Source organism: Talpa occidentalis, unplaced genomic scaffold (assembly GCF_014898055.3).
Source record: "Talpa occidentalis isolate TD23 unplaced genomic scaffold, MPIMG_talOcc4v2.1 talOcc4.8, whole genome shotgun sequence".
Taxonomy (NCBI): Eukaryota; Metazoa; Chordata; class Mammalia; order Eulipotyphla; family Talpidae; genus Talpa; species Talpa occidentalis.
In genome coordinates, this window is record NW_023605194.1 from 90,100,088 (window position 1) to 90,119,609 (window position 19,522).

Genomic DNA, 19,522 nt, shown 5'->3' on the forward strand with positions numbered 1-19,522 from the left:
AAAAAGAACCAAAACAGAAAAGGAAAGAGAAGTACGAAGGAAAAAGAATGAAGAAAGACTTCGGGAACTATCTGACTCCATGAGGAAAGGAAATATAAGAGTTATAGGAATTCCAGAAGGAGAGGAGAGAGATGTAGGAACAGAGAAAATATTCATGGATATAATTGAAGAGAACTTCCCAAATGAGAAGAAGGAGCTGAAAATTGATATACAAGAAGCAAGAAGAACACCAAACTTCCACGACGAAAGGAAAAACACAGCAAGACACATAATAGTAAAGCTCCCAAGAATCCAGGACAAGGAAAAAATAATGAAGCTGACAAGAGGGAAGAAACAGATAACATTCAAAGGAAAACCAATCAGGCTGACATCAGACTTCTCTGAAGAAACACTACGGGCAAGGAGAGAGTGGAGGGACATAGTCAACAGACTCCAAGAAAACAGATGCCAACCAAGAATACTCTATCCCGCAAAGCTCTCTTTCCTCCATGAAGAAAGAATATGGACCTTCCCAGACAAAGAGAAACTCCGGAATTTCATTGCGACTAAACCCCCACTCCAAAAAATACTACAAGGAATCCTAAAGCCAGAACCTCAGAGGGACGAATAACAACGAAAGAAGACCAAAAAAAAAAAAGTTATTAAAAGAATAAATAAATAAAATCAAAGGAAAGACAACATAATGGCAAATACAGATGCTAACATATCAATATTAACTCTAAATGTAAATGGACTAAACTCTTCAATAAAAAGACACAGAGTTGCAGCCTGGATTAAGAAACAAAACCCAACCTTTTGCTGTCTCCAGGAAACACATTTAGCTACAAAAGATAAAAATAGGCTCAAAGTCAAAGGATGGAAAACAATCCTACAAGCAAATGGGCCAAAAAAGAAAGCAGGAACAGCTATACTTATATCAGATAAAACAGACTTCAAACTCAAAAAAATAAAAAGAGACCCCAATGGTCACTACATTATGATTAAGGGGACAATACTTCAAGAAGAAATAACACTCATTAACATATACTCACCAAACGAAAGAGCACCAAAATATATCAGACAACTGTTGTCCACTCTGAAAACAGACATCAGAGAAACACATATGTAGTGGGAGACTTCAACACACCACTATCAACAATGGATAGATCAACAAGACAAAAAATAAGTAAAGAAACTAAAGCTCTAAATAAGGACCTAGAGCATTTGGGCTTAACAGACATCTATAGAACACTAAACCCAAAAAAAACGGAATACACATTTTTCTCAAGCGCACACGGATCATTCTCCAGGATCGATCACATACTGGGGCACAAGACAAACATCAACAGATACACCAATTTTGAAATCATACCAACCATCTTTTCTGACCACGAAGGCATCAAACTAGAAATAAATCATAAAAAGAAGGCAAGGAACTATCCTACCTCATGGAGATTAAAAGCCACACTACTGGAAGACCACTGGACTAACGAGGAGATCAAAGAAGAAATTAAAAAATTCTTTGAATTGAATGACAAGGAGGACACCAATATCCTAAATGTATGGGATGCAGCAAAAGCAGTAATAAGAGGAAAATATATAGCAATAGAAGCTCACATCAAAAAAACAAGAAAGAACTCAAAGAAACAACCTAATCTCGAAGCTCAAAGATCTAGAAAAAGAACAACAAAAAAAACCCCAGAACCAGTAGAAGAAAAGAAATAATAAAACCAAAGCAGAAATAAATGAAATTGAAACTAAAAAAACATCCAAAAGATCAATGAAACCAAGAGCTGGTTCTTTGAAAAATAAATAAAATAGACAAACCCCTAGCCAGGCTCACAAAGGAAAAAAGGGAGAAAGCACAAATACACAGGATCATAAATGAAAGAGGAGAAATCACAACGGACACAGCAGAAATCAAAAGAATAATCAGTAACTACTATGAACAGTTATATGGAAACAAGTTCAACAATCTAGAGGAGATGGACAAATTCCTACAACTCTACAATCACCCAAAGCTAGATAAAGAAGAAATAGAACACCTAAACAGACCAATTACAAGCAGCGAAATTGAAATGGTAATCAAAAACCTCCCCAAAAACAAAAGCCCAGGACCTGATGGATTTACAAATGAATTCTACCAAACATTCAGAGACGAATTAGTGCCTATCCTTCACAAACTCTTCCAAAAAATTGAGAAGGAAGGGACAATACCAAACACGTTCTATGAAGCCAATATTACACTAATACCAAAACCGAATAAGGACAACACAAAAAAGGAAAACTATAGGCCAATCTCCCTAATGAACACTGATGCAAAAATCCTCAATAAAATTTTAGCTATCAGAATCCAACAATGTATCCATAAGATAATTCACCACGACCAAGTTGGATTCATTCCAGGGGCACAAGGATGGTTTAACATCCGAAAATCAATCAACGTTATCCAACACATCAACAAAAAGAAATATAAAAACCATATGATAATATCAATAGATGCTGAGAAAGCTTTCGACAAAGTGCAACACCCATTCATGATAAAAGCCCTTGAAATTCTTGGGATACAAGGAACATACCTCAACATCATAAAGGCCATCTATGACAAGCCAACAGCCAGTATCATTCTCAATGGTGAAAAGCTGAAAGCAATTCCATTAAGATCTGGAACAAGACAAGGATGTCCACTCTCACCACTGCTTTTCAATATAATACTGGAAGTCCTAGCCAGAGCAATAAGACAAGAGAAAGACATCCAAGGAATCCAAATAGGAAAAGAAGAAGTCAAACTATCACTATTTGCAGATGATATGATAATATACATAGAGAACCCCAAAATCTCCACAGAAAAACTAATTCAACTCATCAATCAATTCAGTAAAGTGGCAGGATACAAAATCAACACGCAAAAGTCAGTAGCCTTCCTATACACAAACAATAAATCTGAAGAAGAAGAAATCAAAAAAACCACCCCTTTTATTATCGAAACAAAAAAAATCAAATATTTGGGAATAAATCTAACAAAAGAGGTAAAGGACCTATACAAAGAAAACTATAAAACACTGTTAAAAGAAATAGAAGAAGACACAAAGAAATGGAAAGACATCCCCTGCTCATGGATTGGAAGAATAAACATTATTAAAATGGCCATCCTACCAAAAGCAATATACAGATTCAATGCTATTCCAATCAAAATCTCAATGGCATTCTTCAAAGAAATAGAACAATTATTGATGAAATTCATATGGAATCACCAAAAACCCCGAATAGCCAAAGCTCTACTGAAAAAAAAAGAAGGAAATGGAGGCATCACACTCCCAGACTTCAAACTATACTACAAAGCCATAATCATCAAAACTGCATGGTATTGGAACAAGAACAGACATACAGACCAATGGAATCGAATAGAAAATCCAGAAATAAACCCACAGATTTATGGTCAACTAATCTTTGACAAAGGAGCAAAGACTATGCATTGGAGCAAAGAAAGTTTGTTCAATAAATGGTGCTGGGAAAACTGGGTCGCTACATGCAAAAGAATGAAGCTTGACCACTACCTCACACCATACACAAAATCAACTCAAAATGGATTAAAGAACTAGACATAAGACCTGAAACCATAAAATACATAGAAGGAAATATAGGAGAAACACTACGGGATTTGCACAGCAAAGACATCTTTACAGACACATCACCCAAAGCAGTGATAGTGAAGAGAAAGATAAACAGCTGGGACTACATCAAATTAAAGAGCTTCTGCACAGCAAAAGAGACAATAACAAAAACAAAGAGAAACCCCACCAACTGGGAGAACATTTTTGCACCCAACACTAATGATAAAGGACTGATCACAAAAATCTGCAAAGAGCTGATGAGACTCAGCAACAACAAAGAAAATAATCCAGTCAAAAAATGGGCAGAAGAGCTAAAAAGAAACTTCTCTGAAGAGGAAATGCAAATGGCCAACAGACATATGAAAAAATGTTCAACATCACTTGTAATCAGGGAAATGCAAATCAAAACTACCATGAGATACCATCTCACACCAGTGAGAATGGCACATATTAAAAAAACTAGCAACAACAAATGTTGGCGAGGATGTGGAGAAAAAGGAACTCTTGTGCACTGTTGGTGGGAGTGCAAACTGGTCCAACCACTATGGAGAGCTGTGTGGAGATTTCTGGACCTACTAAACATAGAGCTTCCATATGATCCAGCAATTCCACTCCTAGGTATTTACCCAAAGGACACAGAAACATCAATTCCAAAGAGCACCTGCACTCCTATGTTTATAGCAGCACTGTTTACAATAGCTAAGCTTTGGAAACAACCCAAATGCGCAAAAATAGATGACTGGATCAAGAAGATGTGGTACATATATACCATGGAATATTACTCAGCATTCAAAAAAGATAAACACATGCAATTTGCAGCAACATGGATGGCACTGGAAGGGATCATGCTCAGCGAAATAAGCCAAAAAGAAAAAGAAAAATACCGGATGGTCTCACTCATAGCAGGAATCTAGAAAACTTAAATAAGGGACCAGGAAAATGAATATAAGAAAGTGAAAATCAAAATCAACAAAAAACTATGAACCAGAGACACTTTTTGGGGGTGGGGGGCGGGAGGGGAAGGATTGGGGTCAGAATGGGGCGTTTGCAATTGTATGGGGGAATATAAAAATAAAATTTAATATTTAAAAAAAAAAAAAGACAAGTCTTAAAATTAAAAGTTTTATTCTATATTCTCCAACTTTAAAAAAATTAAATACTTCTTTTATTACATCTACGTTCCTCAACAAAATATCCACATAGCTGTTTCTTACATATTCTTTTTAAACATTACTGTTTGATTTCCTGTCATAGTAGAATAAGAAGTTAGCTTTCAAATATAACCCTTATTTCCTTCCTCCCAATATAATCACTTAAAATTTTTTAATTAAATAAACAGTAAGATGGATGGATAAAGATGTGGTATGGTATCTATAAACAATGGAATACTACTCAACTATTAAAAAAGATGAAGTTTTGCAAATCGTGACAAACCTAAAGGGGATGAACTCAAAGGGGATTATGCTAACTGAAATAAGTCAGAAAGTGGTCGGCAAGTATAGGAGTCCACTCATGTGGGTGATAAAGAAACAAATCAAATGAACAAACAAAAACCAAAAACAATCTCTTATACAAGAGAATGGATTCCTTCTGGAAGATACCAGAGGTTAAGCGGTAAAGGGACTAAAATGTCTGGTGACAGATGGCAGCCAGACCTTTTTGTTGTTATTTTTAAATTTTATCTGTGTTGTTTTTTCTGAAATGTTATTAACTTTTCAGTCATTTACATAGTTGTGATTTTGAAGGTAGGCTTGGTGGTAATCAGGATAGAACTTTTTTTGTGAAGAAAATAGTCAAGAATGTATAATGCCACTGTTAAATTAACCTTTAAATAAATCATAAAAAGTAAGACTGTTTTAAAACAGCTAAACAAACGGGCGCATATGTTATATTCATTCACTTTCTTCCTCAAATATGTTACTTTATGAGCTGGTATGAACAGCTCAGACATTACCATAATAAATAACTGTTTGCCTCAGAACATGTGTGGGGCTCTTAAATCAACCAACCAACCAACAAATCAATCAAACCACCATTTTACATAGGTAAGATACTAGGCTGGAATCAAAAGGAAGAGTTGACACTGAGTTCTGTTTTGATATGTGTTCCCTGAAAGTCATAAAAAGGTCACTAATACCCTTTCAGGTAACATCTCTGGCTCCTTTTCCTTTCTGTCCATTGCAAAGCATGTACCCAGCATCCACTCACGAGGGCCCAAGGCAATTTCCCTCTGGTTTCTCTATTCACAGGACAACTTCATTTTTTTTTTAAAGATTTATTTATTTATGCATACAAGAACTGGCGTACAAGTCAGAGGTGTGGAGGGTAAGAGGATTCACCAACTACAGAGTGACTGAAATACACTGCTGAGGGGAGCAGCGGGCAAGTCAGGAGAGGTCTGCTGTGCCATGTGGGTAGCTCCCTGGCGGGGGATCGAACTCGTGCTGCAGTGGCTGCAGACAGCTTCACAGGTTGCGTCTTAACCCCTTGTGCCCCCAGGGAGGCCCCAGGACAACCTCATCCTTTATCCAGGGCTTCGCATGTGTCATTCCCTTCACCTGGAATGCTCTTTGGCACCTTTCTGCATGATGGGATCCTACTGATCAGTTAGGTTCTGCTCAAATGGTATCTCCTAGGGCAGTCCTTGACCCTACCATTGAATGATGAATGTCAATAATCATTTGTGTTACTAGGGAATAATCTGTGTCAGGTAGAAATATAGGATATCTAAAATTTCTTATGTATCTCTGAACATCTTTTGACTTTAATTTTTGTAAAATTCATATTGTGATTCCTAAGAAATGATCAATTTTTTCTTACGTTTCTTTTAAAAAAGAGAACATGTTTCAAAGAAAACAGCTTTTACATATAGGTATTTAAAAGTACTATTTAAAATACTTACTGAAGAAGTAAACTATTTCTTCAAAATAGATGTTTTCAGTTGGGTTCTTTACCAGCAAAGTGTACCTGTAGTACATGATCTACTGGATCAGGAGAGAGATTGCCTAATGGAGAACTTCAGCTAGGAATTCTATATGTGAAGTAAAGACAAATCCATTGTTTACTACACCTAAAGCAAAAGGCCCTGACCCTGTTTTAGAATACACATTTAATGGAAAATACAAACATATACTTCATGTAAACAGCAGTGACTCAAAAACTAGAGGCACTATGCAAATCTGGTAACTTTTAGAATTTTTCTAAACACCCAGAAAAACTATAGCGTCATAAAAATTATTAATGGCTTGTTTAAAAACTGTTATTATTTTTTAAATGGAAATTCTAATAGTAAAGCCCAACCAAGAAAACCTCTAATTACAAATACAGTTAAAGCATGTCATAGAAATAAAAATCTTTATTGAACACCTCAATATAGTCTTCAAATTAACATAATGAAAAAATGAAGCAATATTTTCCATTTAAATCAGCACAGCAAATTAAATGCTGACTTCTATTTAACATACCCCTAACTTAGCTGACTAAAAACAGCTATTGAATAGGGTTGAGGAAAAGGGATATCGTTTAGTCAAAATGGTAATTTACAATTTAATCAAAACACACTGATATGCTGCAATAGACCATAACTGAGAAAATACAATGAACTATTGTTTTCCTCTTAAATTCTTTTACACACACACACACACACACACAAAAACATACAAACATGCTGAGAGTAAAAATAACCTTGTTTGATAGAGTTTTCAATGTAATTAGATGAAATACATATGACAAGTATAATATGGAGGGGAGAGTAAAGGAACTTTGTAAGGCTTCCACATTTTGTGAAAGTGGTAAAAAAAACTAACACTAAATTGGTGAAAGGTTTGATTAATATCTCGTAATCCCTAAAGCAAACAGGAAGAATAGAAAAGATAAATGAAAATGGAATATAAAAAAAATGCAAATAATCCAAAAAGATGGAAAAAGGAACAAAAGGAAGTTGATTTAATTCAAACATATCAGTAATTACAGTAAATGAAAATGGTCTAAACAAATTATTTAAAAGACAAAGTTTCTCAGTTTAGTTAAAGTGAAAGCAAAACCGAGGGGTCTCCCTGGTGGCGCAAGGGGTTAAGTCTCAACACTATGAAGCAATACACAGCCACTGCAGTAAAAGTTCAATCCCCGGCCAGGGAGCTAGCCCACATGGCAGAGCAGACCTCGCCTGTCTCGCCCGATGCTCCCCTCAGCAGTGTATTTCAGTCAATCTGCCTATTCTATTCCCCACTCTGTCTCTGGTGAATCTTCTCACCGGCACCTCTGGCCTGTACTCCAGTTCTTGTATGCATAAATAAATAAATAAATCTTAAAAGAAAAAAAAAAACAAAACCCAAATTCATGTTGCCTATAAGAAACTCCCTTAATATAATAATACAAGTAGGTTAAAAAGATGGAAAAAATAGAATACTAATCAAAGGAAAACAAAAGGATGTAAAAGATAAGCTACATAAATAGGAAACAAGCTGATATATACCAAACTGTTATTAAACGAAGTATACATTAAGGTATTACCAGAGATAAAAATTGACATTTTATAAGATAAAAGTAGCTACTAATAGAAGATAGTAATTCTCCATGGGCATGTCCCTAATAATATAATTTTAAAAATGCACAGGAAATTGACAAAACTAAAGAAAGAAGTAGATCAATTTACATCATAGTCAGGAGATTTTAATACCCATTCTTCAGTAACTAATAGAACAACTTAGAAAACAGAACCACTAAGCAAATATAAAATTTGAGTAAAACTGTAACAACTTAAATTACTGACAATTCTAGTCACCAAGGAGATCCTATATCTAAGTCCCAATGAGCACCAAAAGACTGAAATTGTACAGACTATTTCTCCTGATAGCAATGGAATAAAACTAAAGATAACAGCTGCAAGGCATTAGAATGCCAAAATTTAGAAATTAACAATGTATTTCGAAATAACCCACAGGTTAAGGAAGCTCCCAGAACTGTACTTCCTACATCTGTCCAGAACAATAGTTTCCATCCCAGTCTTCTTAGGACATATGGTGTTTCCATCAAAAGGTGGCGTCTGTGTTCTCACTCCTAGAATCTGAGCATCCTTCTGATTAGAGAGGAAAAAACACCAATTCCCTTCTAGTACTAGGCTATGAAAGGCAGTGCAGATTCCTTCTACTGCTCATAGAGTTCAGCCTCCACACTATCATGCAGTCGAAGATACCAGGTGATAAAAACTCCCATTAGTGTTATAGTATTAGAACCAAAGGAAGGTTCTTATTTATTAACATTAACTGCCAGATACCGGTCATTTTTCATATGATTGCAGGCCCTCGCAGTCAAGAGTCGTCCCCAGCTTTCAAGTCATTCCAGCACCAGTTTCAGTTATCCCAGAGCAGAATCAAGTCACCATTGTATACCGTTTTTGAATTCCTAGCCTACAGACTTGTGACTGTAACAAAACTGTTATTTGGGATGATTTGTTACACATTCAGCATAGTATTATAAGTTCAACAAGTACAATAAGACAAGACAATGAAATAAAAGGAATAAAGATTGGAAAGGGTAAAAATCTTTGTTCACAAATGACATAAATTTTTATAGCAAAATCATAGGAGTCTATTAAACAACTACTAGAAGTGAGTGAGTTTAGGAAAACAGGAGGCTACAAGAACAAGAGATAAAAGTAAAATGTAGAGTTAAGCATTCTAAATAATTAAATTGAATTAAAAAACCACTTAGAATAATATGAAAAAACATAAAATATTTGTGAATAAACTGAGAAAAATATTTCTATAGTAAAAGCCCCAAAATCACCACTAAGCAAAAAGAATCAAGATCTATATAAATGTTGAGATGTACCAAGTGTTTGGACTAGAAGACATCAATATTCTCTAAATGGAACTGTAGATTTTGTGCAATTTTAATCAAGATCCAAACAGATGTTTTGAAAAAGAACCCATACCACTCAATTTCAAAATTTTCTATAAAGATTTAGTAATCAAAAGTTTTGTATTGGCATAAGATTAGACAATTAGACCAATGGAATAAAATAGTTTAGATAAGAATCCATTAAAATATGCTCACAAAGACTTTTGAATACTATGGCAACATTATTGTAATGAATAATGTAATATTAAAAAATAATGTAATATTAATTACTCAGCATTCAAAAAAGATAAACACATGCAATTTGCAGCAACATGGATGGCGCTGGAAGGGATCATGCTCAGCGAAATAAGCCAAAAAGAAAAAGAAAAATACCGGATGGTCTCACTCATAGCAGGAATCTAGAAAACTTAAATAAGGGACCAGGAAAATGAATAACTATAAGAAAGTGAAAATCAAAATCAACAAAAAACTATGAACCAGAGACACTTTTAGGGGGACGGGGGTGGGAGGGGAGGGATTGGGGTCAGAATGGGGGGGCTGCAATTGTATGGGGAATATAACAATAAAATTTATTAAAAAAAAAAAATAATGTAATATTAAAAAATTTTTAATGTAATATTAAAAAACTGGAACTAATCCAAATGTCTATCAATGGTAGGATGGATAAATATAAAACCTCAGAAGTTTTAAAATGAACTATTGCTGAATCTTAAAAAAGGAAGCAAACACAAAAGATAGAATTAATTCATTTAACTGAAGTTGAAAACAGACACAACTATGCTAACAGTGACAGAAATCAGAACAATGGAAGCCTATGTGTGGTAGGAACTGGCTGGAAGGAGACACAAGAAAACTTTCCAGGGTAACTGGAACATTGTTTTAAAAACTGCTAAACTGCTGCATATACTCATCAAAATTTATTAAACTGTATGTTTAAGATTTTTTCATTAAATTTGGAAAAAAACTCATGAGGACTTCTGTTTCCAAGATGTCATTAGGAGAGTAAAAATGCAAACCAAACAGGGGCAAGATATTTGAATTCATATACCTAACAACAAAACAATGTATCAGAAAATATAAGTTTTAACAACTCAGTAAGAAAAAGACAACCCATGAAAGCATGGGCAAATGATGTGAATGGACTTTTTTTTTTTTAAGGATATCTAAATGCTAAATAAACTTGAAATGGTATCAACATTATTAATATTAGAGAAATACAAATTAAAAGCACAATGAGATAAAGCTGTATATCCACTAGACTGGCCAAAAGTAAACAGACTGACAATGGAAATTATCCACAAGACATGAAACAAATGGAAGCCTCAAACACAGTTCTGTGGAAATGGGTTTGGCATTCCGTAGCAAAGCTAATAAAGCTAAACCTGCTTTAAAATTTCATTTTCATTCATTTCCATGAATATCTAGTGAGGGAAAAGTTCCATCACAGCCAGCATCATTTCCATGTTGGGAGACCAGGTCACTGGAGGACAAGACTGTGGTTAATCAACAGGCCATTCAGTCCTGTATGCCAGTTAGGTGACACCAGTGGCAAGATTTCAAAAGTCAGCTGTTATTTTCGGGATACCCTGGTAGGAATAACACAGCCAATTAAATACTCAGTGGAGAAAAACTTCAGGGTTCACAGGTGATGAAAGAAAAAACAGGAGCGAGATTAAATGCTGGAAAGTTGAACAATGCCAGAATGTGTACTGCAAAATGTCAAAACAAGATTCCATGTCAAAAATACGGATGCACTGTTTAAAAGGAGGTACAATTAGCTTTTATCAAATACATTAAAAAGAGTGAGAATTAAGGAACGCCCTGTATCTGCTACAGGCTACCTGAAGGGAGGCTACGATGTGATGGAAGGCATGCCCAACAACCACACAGCATTCTTTCTACAGAAACACAAGAAACACTGTCACAATAGATAGAAGGCAGCAGCTCTCTCTGCTACCGAATGGAGGATGTGATGCTGTAAAAGCAAGCTCATAAACTCTGCACAAACTTCTGGCCTATACAAAGTAAACTATTTGGAACAGCAGTTGGAGATCTTGAAACTGGAGTATCCTATGGATGCCAGATTATTCTAATCAAACATTATCAAGCAGCCTTCTGAAATTTGGAAACCAAGTTAAAGATTGTAGACTTAACCCTGAGGGCACCCTCAATTTGGGACTCATCAGTTAAAGGTGCTCCATGATGCTTTATAAGCCACAACTGACGGATCTCATGCTTATTCTGTATTAGTTCTATTACTATGTAAGACGAGAATAACCGCAACCCTTCAGGAACTATAATTCTTATGTCATTTACTACAGCAAATCGCATGTTGAAAAAACTCATAAAAATAGAAATCACTACACAGCTAAGATATTTATATTTTATGTATATATATATATAAACACCTATAGTTACTCATTTCTACTACAGAATTTTAAGTTATAATAAAATCTGCTAAATATTTTGAATATTCAGTAAATCTTTTCTTTGCTTGACTAAGGAATTAATTAAGAATAATGTATCCCTAGTTTAGGGAGACAGAGATGACTATGCTATCAACTGCTCTAGAAATTAATCTAGCACAAGGTAGGAAAAAAAAAATCAGCTACTTACAATTCAATATGCTAAGCACGATCTCTCTTATCGGACTGCCTGGTAGGATTAACCAAAACTGTCTGTTCCAGGTCTGATGTCCAGGGCAGGTTAAATGGCCCCATAAGGACGCTTCATTCTAACACGCTCTCATATCTTTGGTTTACAAATTGGACTTTATGCTTTTTATTTTTACTAGGAGTCATCTGAGTTTGTTCCCAAATTATACAATATATGCCACTTGCATTTTCTAGTTCAATTAAAGGTAAATATCATTTAAAACAATGATGTATGAGTAAAAGAGTTCTGGTCCTATGAAAATTAAGTTTAATGTTAAAAGTTAAAATGCTTTGGAAAGATTAAAAAAAAAGTCACTAATACCAAGTCTTATCAAATTAGGTATATGGAAGGTAACTATAAAAAACTACAAAAAAAAAAAAATCAAGGAATCTATACTCAAACTACTTTGCTATCCTAGCCAATATATTATGAGTCCTGGTAATGTCAGCTAAGAGAACACTTGTTGGCTAACTTATATTTAAGCTCAAAGGAAGAAGCAATTAATTCTTGAGGGAGGATGGTAGAATGGGGAGAGAGATCAAAAAAACTTTCTCCATGGCAAGTGACAGAGATTTGTGACTTAAAGGGTTAAAATGTCTAGTAAGACATAAATGATAATAATTACATGCTCATTGTTTAGCTATTTACTTAATTTCATTAATAATAATTAATTAAATATAATATAAATTACATTTATAATTGGCTTAATTGAACTTATTCTCCCATCCCCATAGGAATACAACTATCTTTCTCCATCCCAACTTTACTGATTCTAAAACCCAACAGCCAATAATAATTTCTTTTGACATTTTGAAAGACGTTTAATCTATAGCACAGAAACAACTCATGAGTCATTAGATCTTTTATCTGTGCCACCATAATATGCTCTCTAGAATTATATTGACATAATAACTTTTTTAAAGATTTTTTATTTATTTATGCATATAAGTACTGGGGTGAAATAATAACTCTTTTGAATCTTAAGTACTACAACTAAAAAGTATAGTCATATTGCTCTACCTCTTTCAAGTCCATCAACTGAGGTAGGCAAAATCTTGATAGTGCATATGAAAAGTTTCTTGAAATTCCAGCTCTACTTCTCACTTCTAAGTGAATAGAAAAATAAAGCATAACACTTGCAAAAGCACAATGTGCTCAGTAAGAATACATAAAGAACAGATTGGGTTGTTTAGTTCAGGTTGGGAAATCAAATTGGGTTGTTTCGTTCAGCATTTCACTTACACACACAAATACTTGCAAACCTCACTTTAAAGCATGTGTTCAGAATGAAAGACTATGGGGATGTTAAATCAATAATCATAAAAAGCAGTTTGGCTTCAAACCTAGACCAATGGTATGATGGAGAGTAATATTATCTACAAGTTATATAATCTAAACATGTATTGAATGGTCAATGCCATATTCCTACTTTTATTTATTGATTCATAAAACATAACCTTTCTAAATCCCTTTAAGTGTAGAAAGGTCACAAAGCCCTTTATCAGAGATCATAAACTCTAGCTTAACTAAATTATTAGAAAAAGTTTATACTCACTAAAGTTATTGGTTTCTTTCTGGGATGAATGAGGGGGAAAAGAGTTTAAAAATGAGCAATCTGCAGGGCCAAGGAAGCAGAGTATGATAGGTTGTACTTGGAAGAAAGTTTAAATTGACAGCTTTAGGGAATACTATGCCAACTGAGAGTGTATTTCTCAAGTGGCAAAAACTGGCCCAACAGTGTAATTGCAAAAACAAAAATATGTTCTGGAAAAATAGTATCCTGATTTAAAATGTTTTAAATATAGAAGAACATCTACCTGTTATATGGAGAGGTATATTTGTATGTGTGTATGTGCATATATATATATATAATATGCATTTTAGGCCACAGAGTTATAGTAAGAGTGAGATAAATTACTTCATACCTGGGAGGAGCTGTTGGATAAACAATTTTTATGTGTTGGAAAGTTAAATCTTGATGTAAAACATGCTTGATCCACTTTTTCAATCCTTGTCCAGAATCACCTGATTAATCACAAAATTAGATTAAGATAAAACATTTTGACAATACAGTTTATTTACAAGAAATCTATAACTTTCACATCACACAGAGGCATAAAAAGGATATTCAAAAGTCTCCATATATAAAAATACCTATATAGAAACCAATTTATCAATAAGTAGGAATAATTTTATTTATTCTTGACTGCCATTGATAACTGAAGACATCTTAGTTTTAAGTTTCCTCAATTGTTTAAGGGGAAAAATAGAAACAAGGTAAATTTTGAAAATATTTCTATATCCTATTTCTGTATTTGTCATTTCTTATTATTTATTATTTTAAAAATAATAAATTCCTAAGGTGTTTGTAAACATTTGTAGTTGGAGCAACCTGAAACAACTTTCTTGGTTGAAATTTTTTTATTTTCAAGAAATTAGAATTTAGTTTTGATAACAAGTTTACTTACAGAATTTAATATAACTATAGATCTTTGCATCCGGAACCGGAGGCCAGAGGGGGATCCAGCCACCACTGGGGCAGACTGTGGGCACAGGGAAGTGCCCTCCTGACTCGCCATTTTAGAACTGGTATCTTTGCATCCAGAACCCACCTAGACTCTGTGGAACTGGGAAAGGGCTGCCCCCACAGCCAGAGGTGAGCTGAAAAGCCCCCACAAGCCAGGCCCTGTCTGGCCACCAGTCAGAGCCCAGAGGGGGATCCAGCCACCACTAGGGCAGTCTGAGGGAGCAGGGAAGTGCCTCCCAGATGAGCCATACTCAAGACTGGGAGCTTTGAGTCCTGACCTCACTAAAACTGTGTGGAACTGAGAAAGGGCTATCCCCACAGTAAGAGGTGAACCAAAAAGAATTCACAAGCCAGGCCCCATGTCTGGCCTTGAGTCGGAACTCAGAAAGGGATCCAGCGATTAGGTGCCCAGGGGTGATCCAGCCACCACCAGGACAGTCTGAGGGACCTCAAGACCCACCTCTAGTATTAAATAAATACATAGGGAGTGGATTTCCAGGGACAGCACCCATCAATATATCCTTAGTACTATGCCCTACTGGAATTTTGGTGTAACAGTATTAGACTTGATTGGGCCACCAGTTTCTGACATCCCAGAAGGAGCACACCAAAGAGATGCCGGCCAGTACCAATGACACAGTGTCCCAATGTATAGGACAAATTAGAAAACAAGCAGCAGGAAGAAGAAAAACTACAAGCAACCAAGCAAGTACTCAGGGAAAAGACACACCACAAAAAGAAAATCATCCACCAGATTGCAACAACAGTGATTTGGAAGAACTTCTGAGCCTTCCAGATAGACTCAATGAAATTGAGTCCCTAAAGAGGGAAGTGAAAGAAATGCAGGAGATCAAAGGATTAATGGAGGACCTAAAGAACTCTGGGAAAAGCAGTGAAAGCAGAACAGATGAAATGGAAGAATGAATAAGTATTCTCAAAGACACAGAAATAAAAAGAACCAAAACAGAAAAGGCAAGAGAAATATGAAGAAAAAAGAATGAAGAAAAGATTTTGGGAACTATCTGACTCCATGAGGAAAGGAAATATAAGAGTTACAGGAATCCCAGAAGGAGAGGAGAGAGACATAGAACAGAGAAAATACTCAAGGAGATCATCGAAGAGAACTTCCCAAGCATGAAGAAGGAGCTGAAAACAGATATACAAGAAGCAAGAAGAATACCAAACTTCCATGATGAAAGAAAAAATACAGCAAGACACATAATAGTAAAGCTCCCAAAAATCGTAGACAAGGAAAAAATAATGAAGCTGACAAGAGGGGAGAAACAGGTAACACACAAAGGAAAACCAATCACGCTGACATCAGATTTCTCCGAAGAAACACTACAGGCAAGGAGAGAGTGGAGGGACATAGTCAACAAACTCCAAGAAAACAAATGCCAGCCAAAAATACTCTATCCCACAAAATTTTCCTTCCTATACAAAGAAAGAATAAGGACTTTCCCAGGCAAAAAGAGACTCCAGAATTTCATTACAACTAAACCCCTACTCCAAAAAATACTACAAGGAGTCCTAAAGCCAGAACCAACAAAGGGATGAATAAGGATGAAACAAGAACCCCCCCCCAAAAAAAAAAAATAAATAAAACCAGAGAAAAGACAAACAAAATGGCAAATACAGACACTAACATATCAATATTAACTCTAAATGTAAATGGACTAAACTCTTCAATAAAAAGACACAGAGTAGCAGGCTGGATTAAGAAACAAAACCCAAGCTTTTGCTGTCTCCAGGAAACACAGTTAGCTACAAAAGATAAAAATAGACTCAAAGTTAAAGGATCGAAAACAATCCTACAAGCAAATGGACCAAAAAAGAAGGCAGGAACAGCTATACTTATATCAGATAAAACAGATTTCAAACTCAAAAAGGTAAAAAGAGACCCAGACGGTCACTACATTATGATCAAGGGGACAATACTTCAAAAAGACATAACACTTATTAACATATACTCACCAAATGAGAGAGCACCAAAATATATCAGACAACTATAGTCATCTCTGAAAACAGACATCAGAAAACACATATGTAGTAGGAGACTTCATCACACCACTATCAATAATGGATAGATCAATGAGACAAAAAATAAGTAAGGACACTAAAGCTCTAAATAAGGATCTAGATCTCATTTGCTTACCAGATGTCTATAGAACACTAAACCCCCAAAAAATCTGAGTACACATTTTTCTCAAGTGTACACAGATCATTCTCCAAGATCGATCACATACTGGGACAAACATCAACAGATACACCAAGATTGAAATCACACCAACTATCTTCTCTGATCATGAAGGCATCAAACTAGAAATAAACCATAAAAAGAAGGCAAGGAACCCTCCTACCTCATGGAAATTGAAACCCACACTACTGGAAGACCACTGGACTAATGAGGATATCAAAGAAGAAATTAAAAAATACAGTGAATTGAATGACAAGGTGGACACCAATTTCCTAAATGTATGGGACACAGCAAAAGCAGTAGTAAGAGGAAAATATACAGCAATCCAGGCTCACATCAAGAAACTAGAAAGAACTCAAAGAAACAACCTAATCTCACATCTCAAAGAACTAGAAAAAGAACAACAAAAAACCCCTAAAAACAGCAGAAGAAATAATAAAAATCAAAGCAGAAATAAATGAAATAGAAACTAAAAAAAAAAAAAAAATCCAAAAGATCAATGAAACCAAAGGTTGGTTCTTCAAAAAAAAAAATAAACAAAATAGACAAACCCCTAACCAGGCTCACAAAGGAAAAAACGGGAGAAAGCACAAATAAATAGGATCACAAATGAAAGAGGAGAAATCACAACAGACACAGAAGAAATCAAAAGAATAATCAGAAACTACTATGAACATGTATGTGCAAACAAGCTCAACAATCTAGAAGAGACGGACAAATTCCTAAAATTCTACAATCACCCAAAGCTAGATAAAGAAGAAAGAGAACACCTAAACAGACCAATTACAAGCAGTGAAATCGAAATGGTAATCCAAACCCTCCCCAAAAACAAAAGCCCAGGACCAGATGGATTTGCAAATGATTTCTACGAAACATTCAGAAATGAATTAGTGCTATCCTTCATAAACTCTTTCAAAAAATGGAAAAGGAAGGGATAATACCAAACATGTTCTATGAAGCCAACATTATGCTAATATCAAAACTGAACAAGGACAACACAAAAAAGAAAACTACAGGCCAATCTCTCTAATGAACACTGGTGCAAAAATCCTCAATAAAATTTAGCTATCAGAATCCAACAATGTATCCATAAAATAATTCACCACGACCAAGTAGAATTTATTCCAGGGACACTTGGATGGTTCAACATCCGAAAATCAATCAATGTCATCCAGCACATCAAGAAAAAGAAATATAAAAACCATATGATAATATCAATAGATGCTGAGAAAGCCTTCAACAAAGTACAACACCCATTTATGATAAAGGCCTTGAAATTCTGGGGATACAAGGACCGTACCTCAACATCACACAGGCCATATATGACAAGCCCATAGCCAATATCATTCTCAATGGTGAAAACCTGAAAGCATTTCCATTAAGATCTGGAACAAGACAAGGATGTCCACTCTCACCACTGCTTTTCAATATAATACTGGAAGTCCTAGCCAGAGCAATAAGACAAGAGAAAGACATACAAGGAATCCAAATAGGGAAGGAAGAAGTCAAAATATACCTATTCGCAGATGATATGATAATATACATAGAGAACCCCAAAAACTCCACAGAAAAACTAATTCAACTAATCAATCAATTTAGTAATGTAGCAGGATACAAAATCAACACACAAAAATCAGTAGCCTTCCTATACACAAACAATAAATCTGAAGAAAAAGAAATCAAGAAAACCATCCCTTTTATTATTGAAACCGCAACAACAACAACAACAAAAAAACAAATACTTGGGAATAAACCTAACAAACGAGGTAAAGGACCTATACAAAGAAAACTATAAAACACTGTTAAAAGAAATAGAAGACACAAAGAAATGGAAAGACATCCCTTGCTCATGGATTGGAAGAATTAACATTATCAAAATGGGCATCCTACCAAAAGCAATATACAGATTCAATGCTATTCCAATGAAAATTTCAATGACATTCTTCAAAGAAATAGATCAATTATTGATGAAATTCATATGGAATCACCAAAAACCCCAAATAGCCAAAGCTCTTCTGAAAAAAAAAAAAAAAAAAGAAGAGAAAAGAAGAGAATGGAGGCACATATGCAAAGACTTCAAACTATACTACAAAGCCATAATCATCAAAACTGCATGGTATTGGCAACAAGAACAGACACACAGACCAATGGAATCGAATAGAAAATCGAGAAATAAACCCACAGATTTATGGTCAACTGAGAAATATTTGACAAATATTTGCTTTCAGGTTTTCACCATTGAGAATGATATTGGCTATGGGCTTGTCATATATGGCCTATATGATGTTGAGGTATGTTCCTTGTATCCCCAGAATTTCAAGTGCCTTTATTATAAATGGGTGTTGTACTTTGTTGAAAGCTTTCTCAGCATAATATTGGACAAAGGCACAAAGAATATACACTGGAGCAAAGAAAGTTTGTTCAATAAATGGTGCTGGGAAAACTGGGTTGCTATATGCAAAAGAATGAAGCTTGACCACTACCTCACACCATGCACAAAAACCAACTCAAAATGAATTAAAAAACTAGACATAAGACCTGAAGATATAAAATATATAAAAGGAAATACAGGCAAAACACTACATGACATACACCTCAGCAACATCTTTAAAGACTCATCAAAGGCAAAGATAAACAGCTGGGACTGTATCAAATTAAAGAGCTTCTGTTCAGCAAAAGAGACAGAAA

At 35.1% G+C, this 19,522-nt stretch overlaps 1 protein-coding gene across 1 annotated transcript in view; it reads right to left on the reverse strand.

The window, feature by feature from the left end:
• LYPLAL1 (lysophospholipase like 1) overlaps positions 1-19,522 on the reverse strand; it is a 43,297-nt gene that overhangs the window by 16,590 nt on the left and 7,185 nt on the right. The window contains exon 2 of the mRNA XM_037496331.2: positions 14,036-14,135. Coding sequence (XP_037352228.1) covers positions 14,036-14,135 — 100 coding nt within the window. The remainder of the gene's footprint in view (positions 1-14,035; positions 14,136-19,522) is intronic.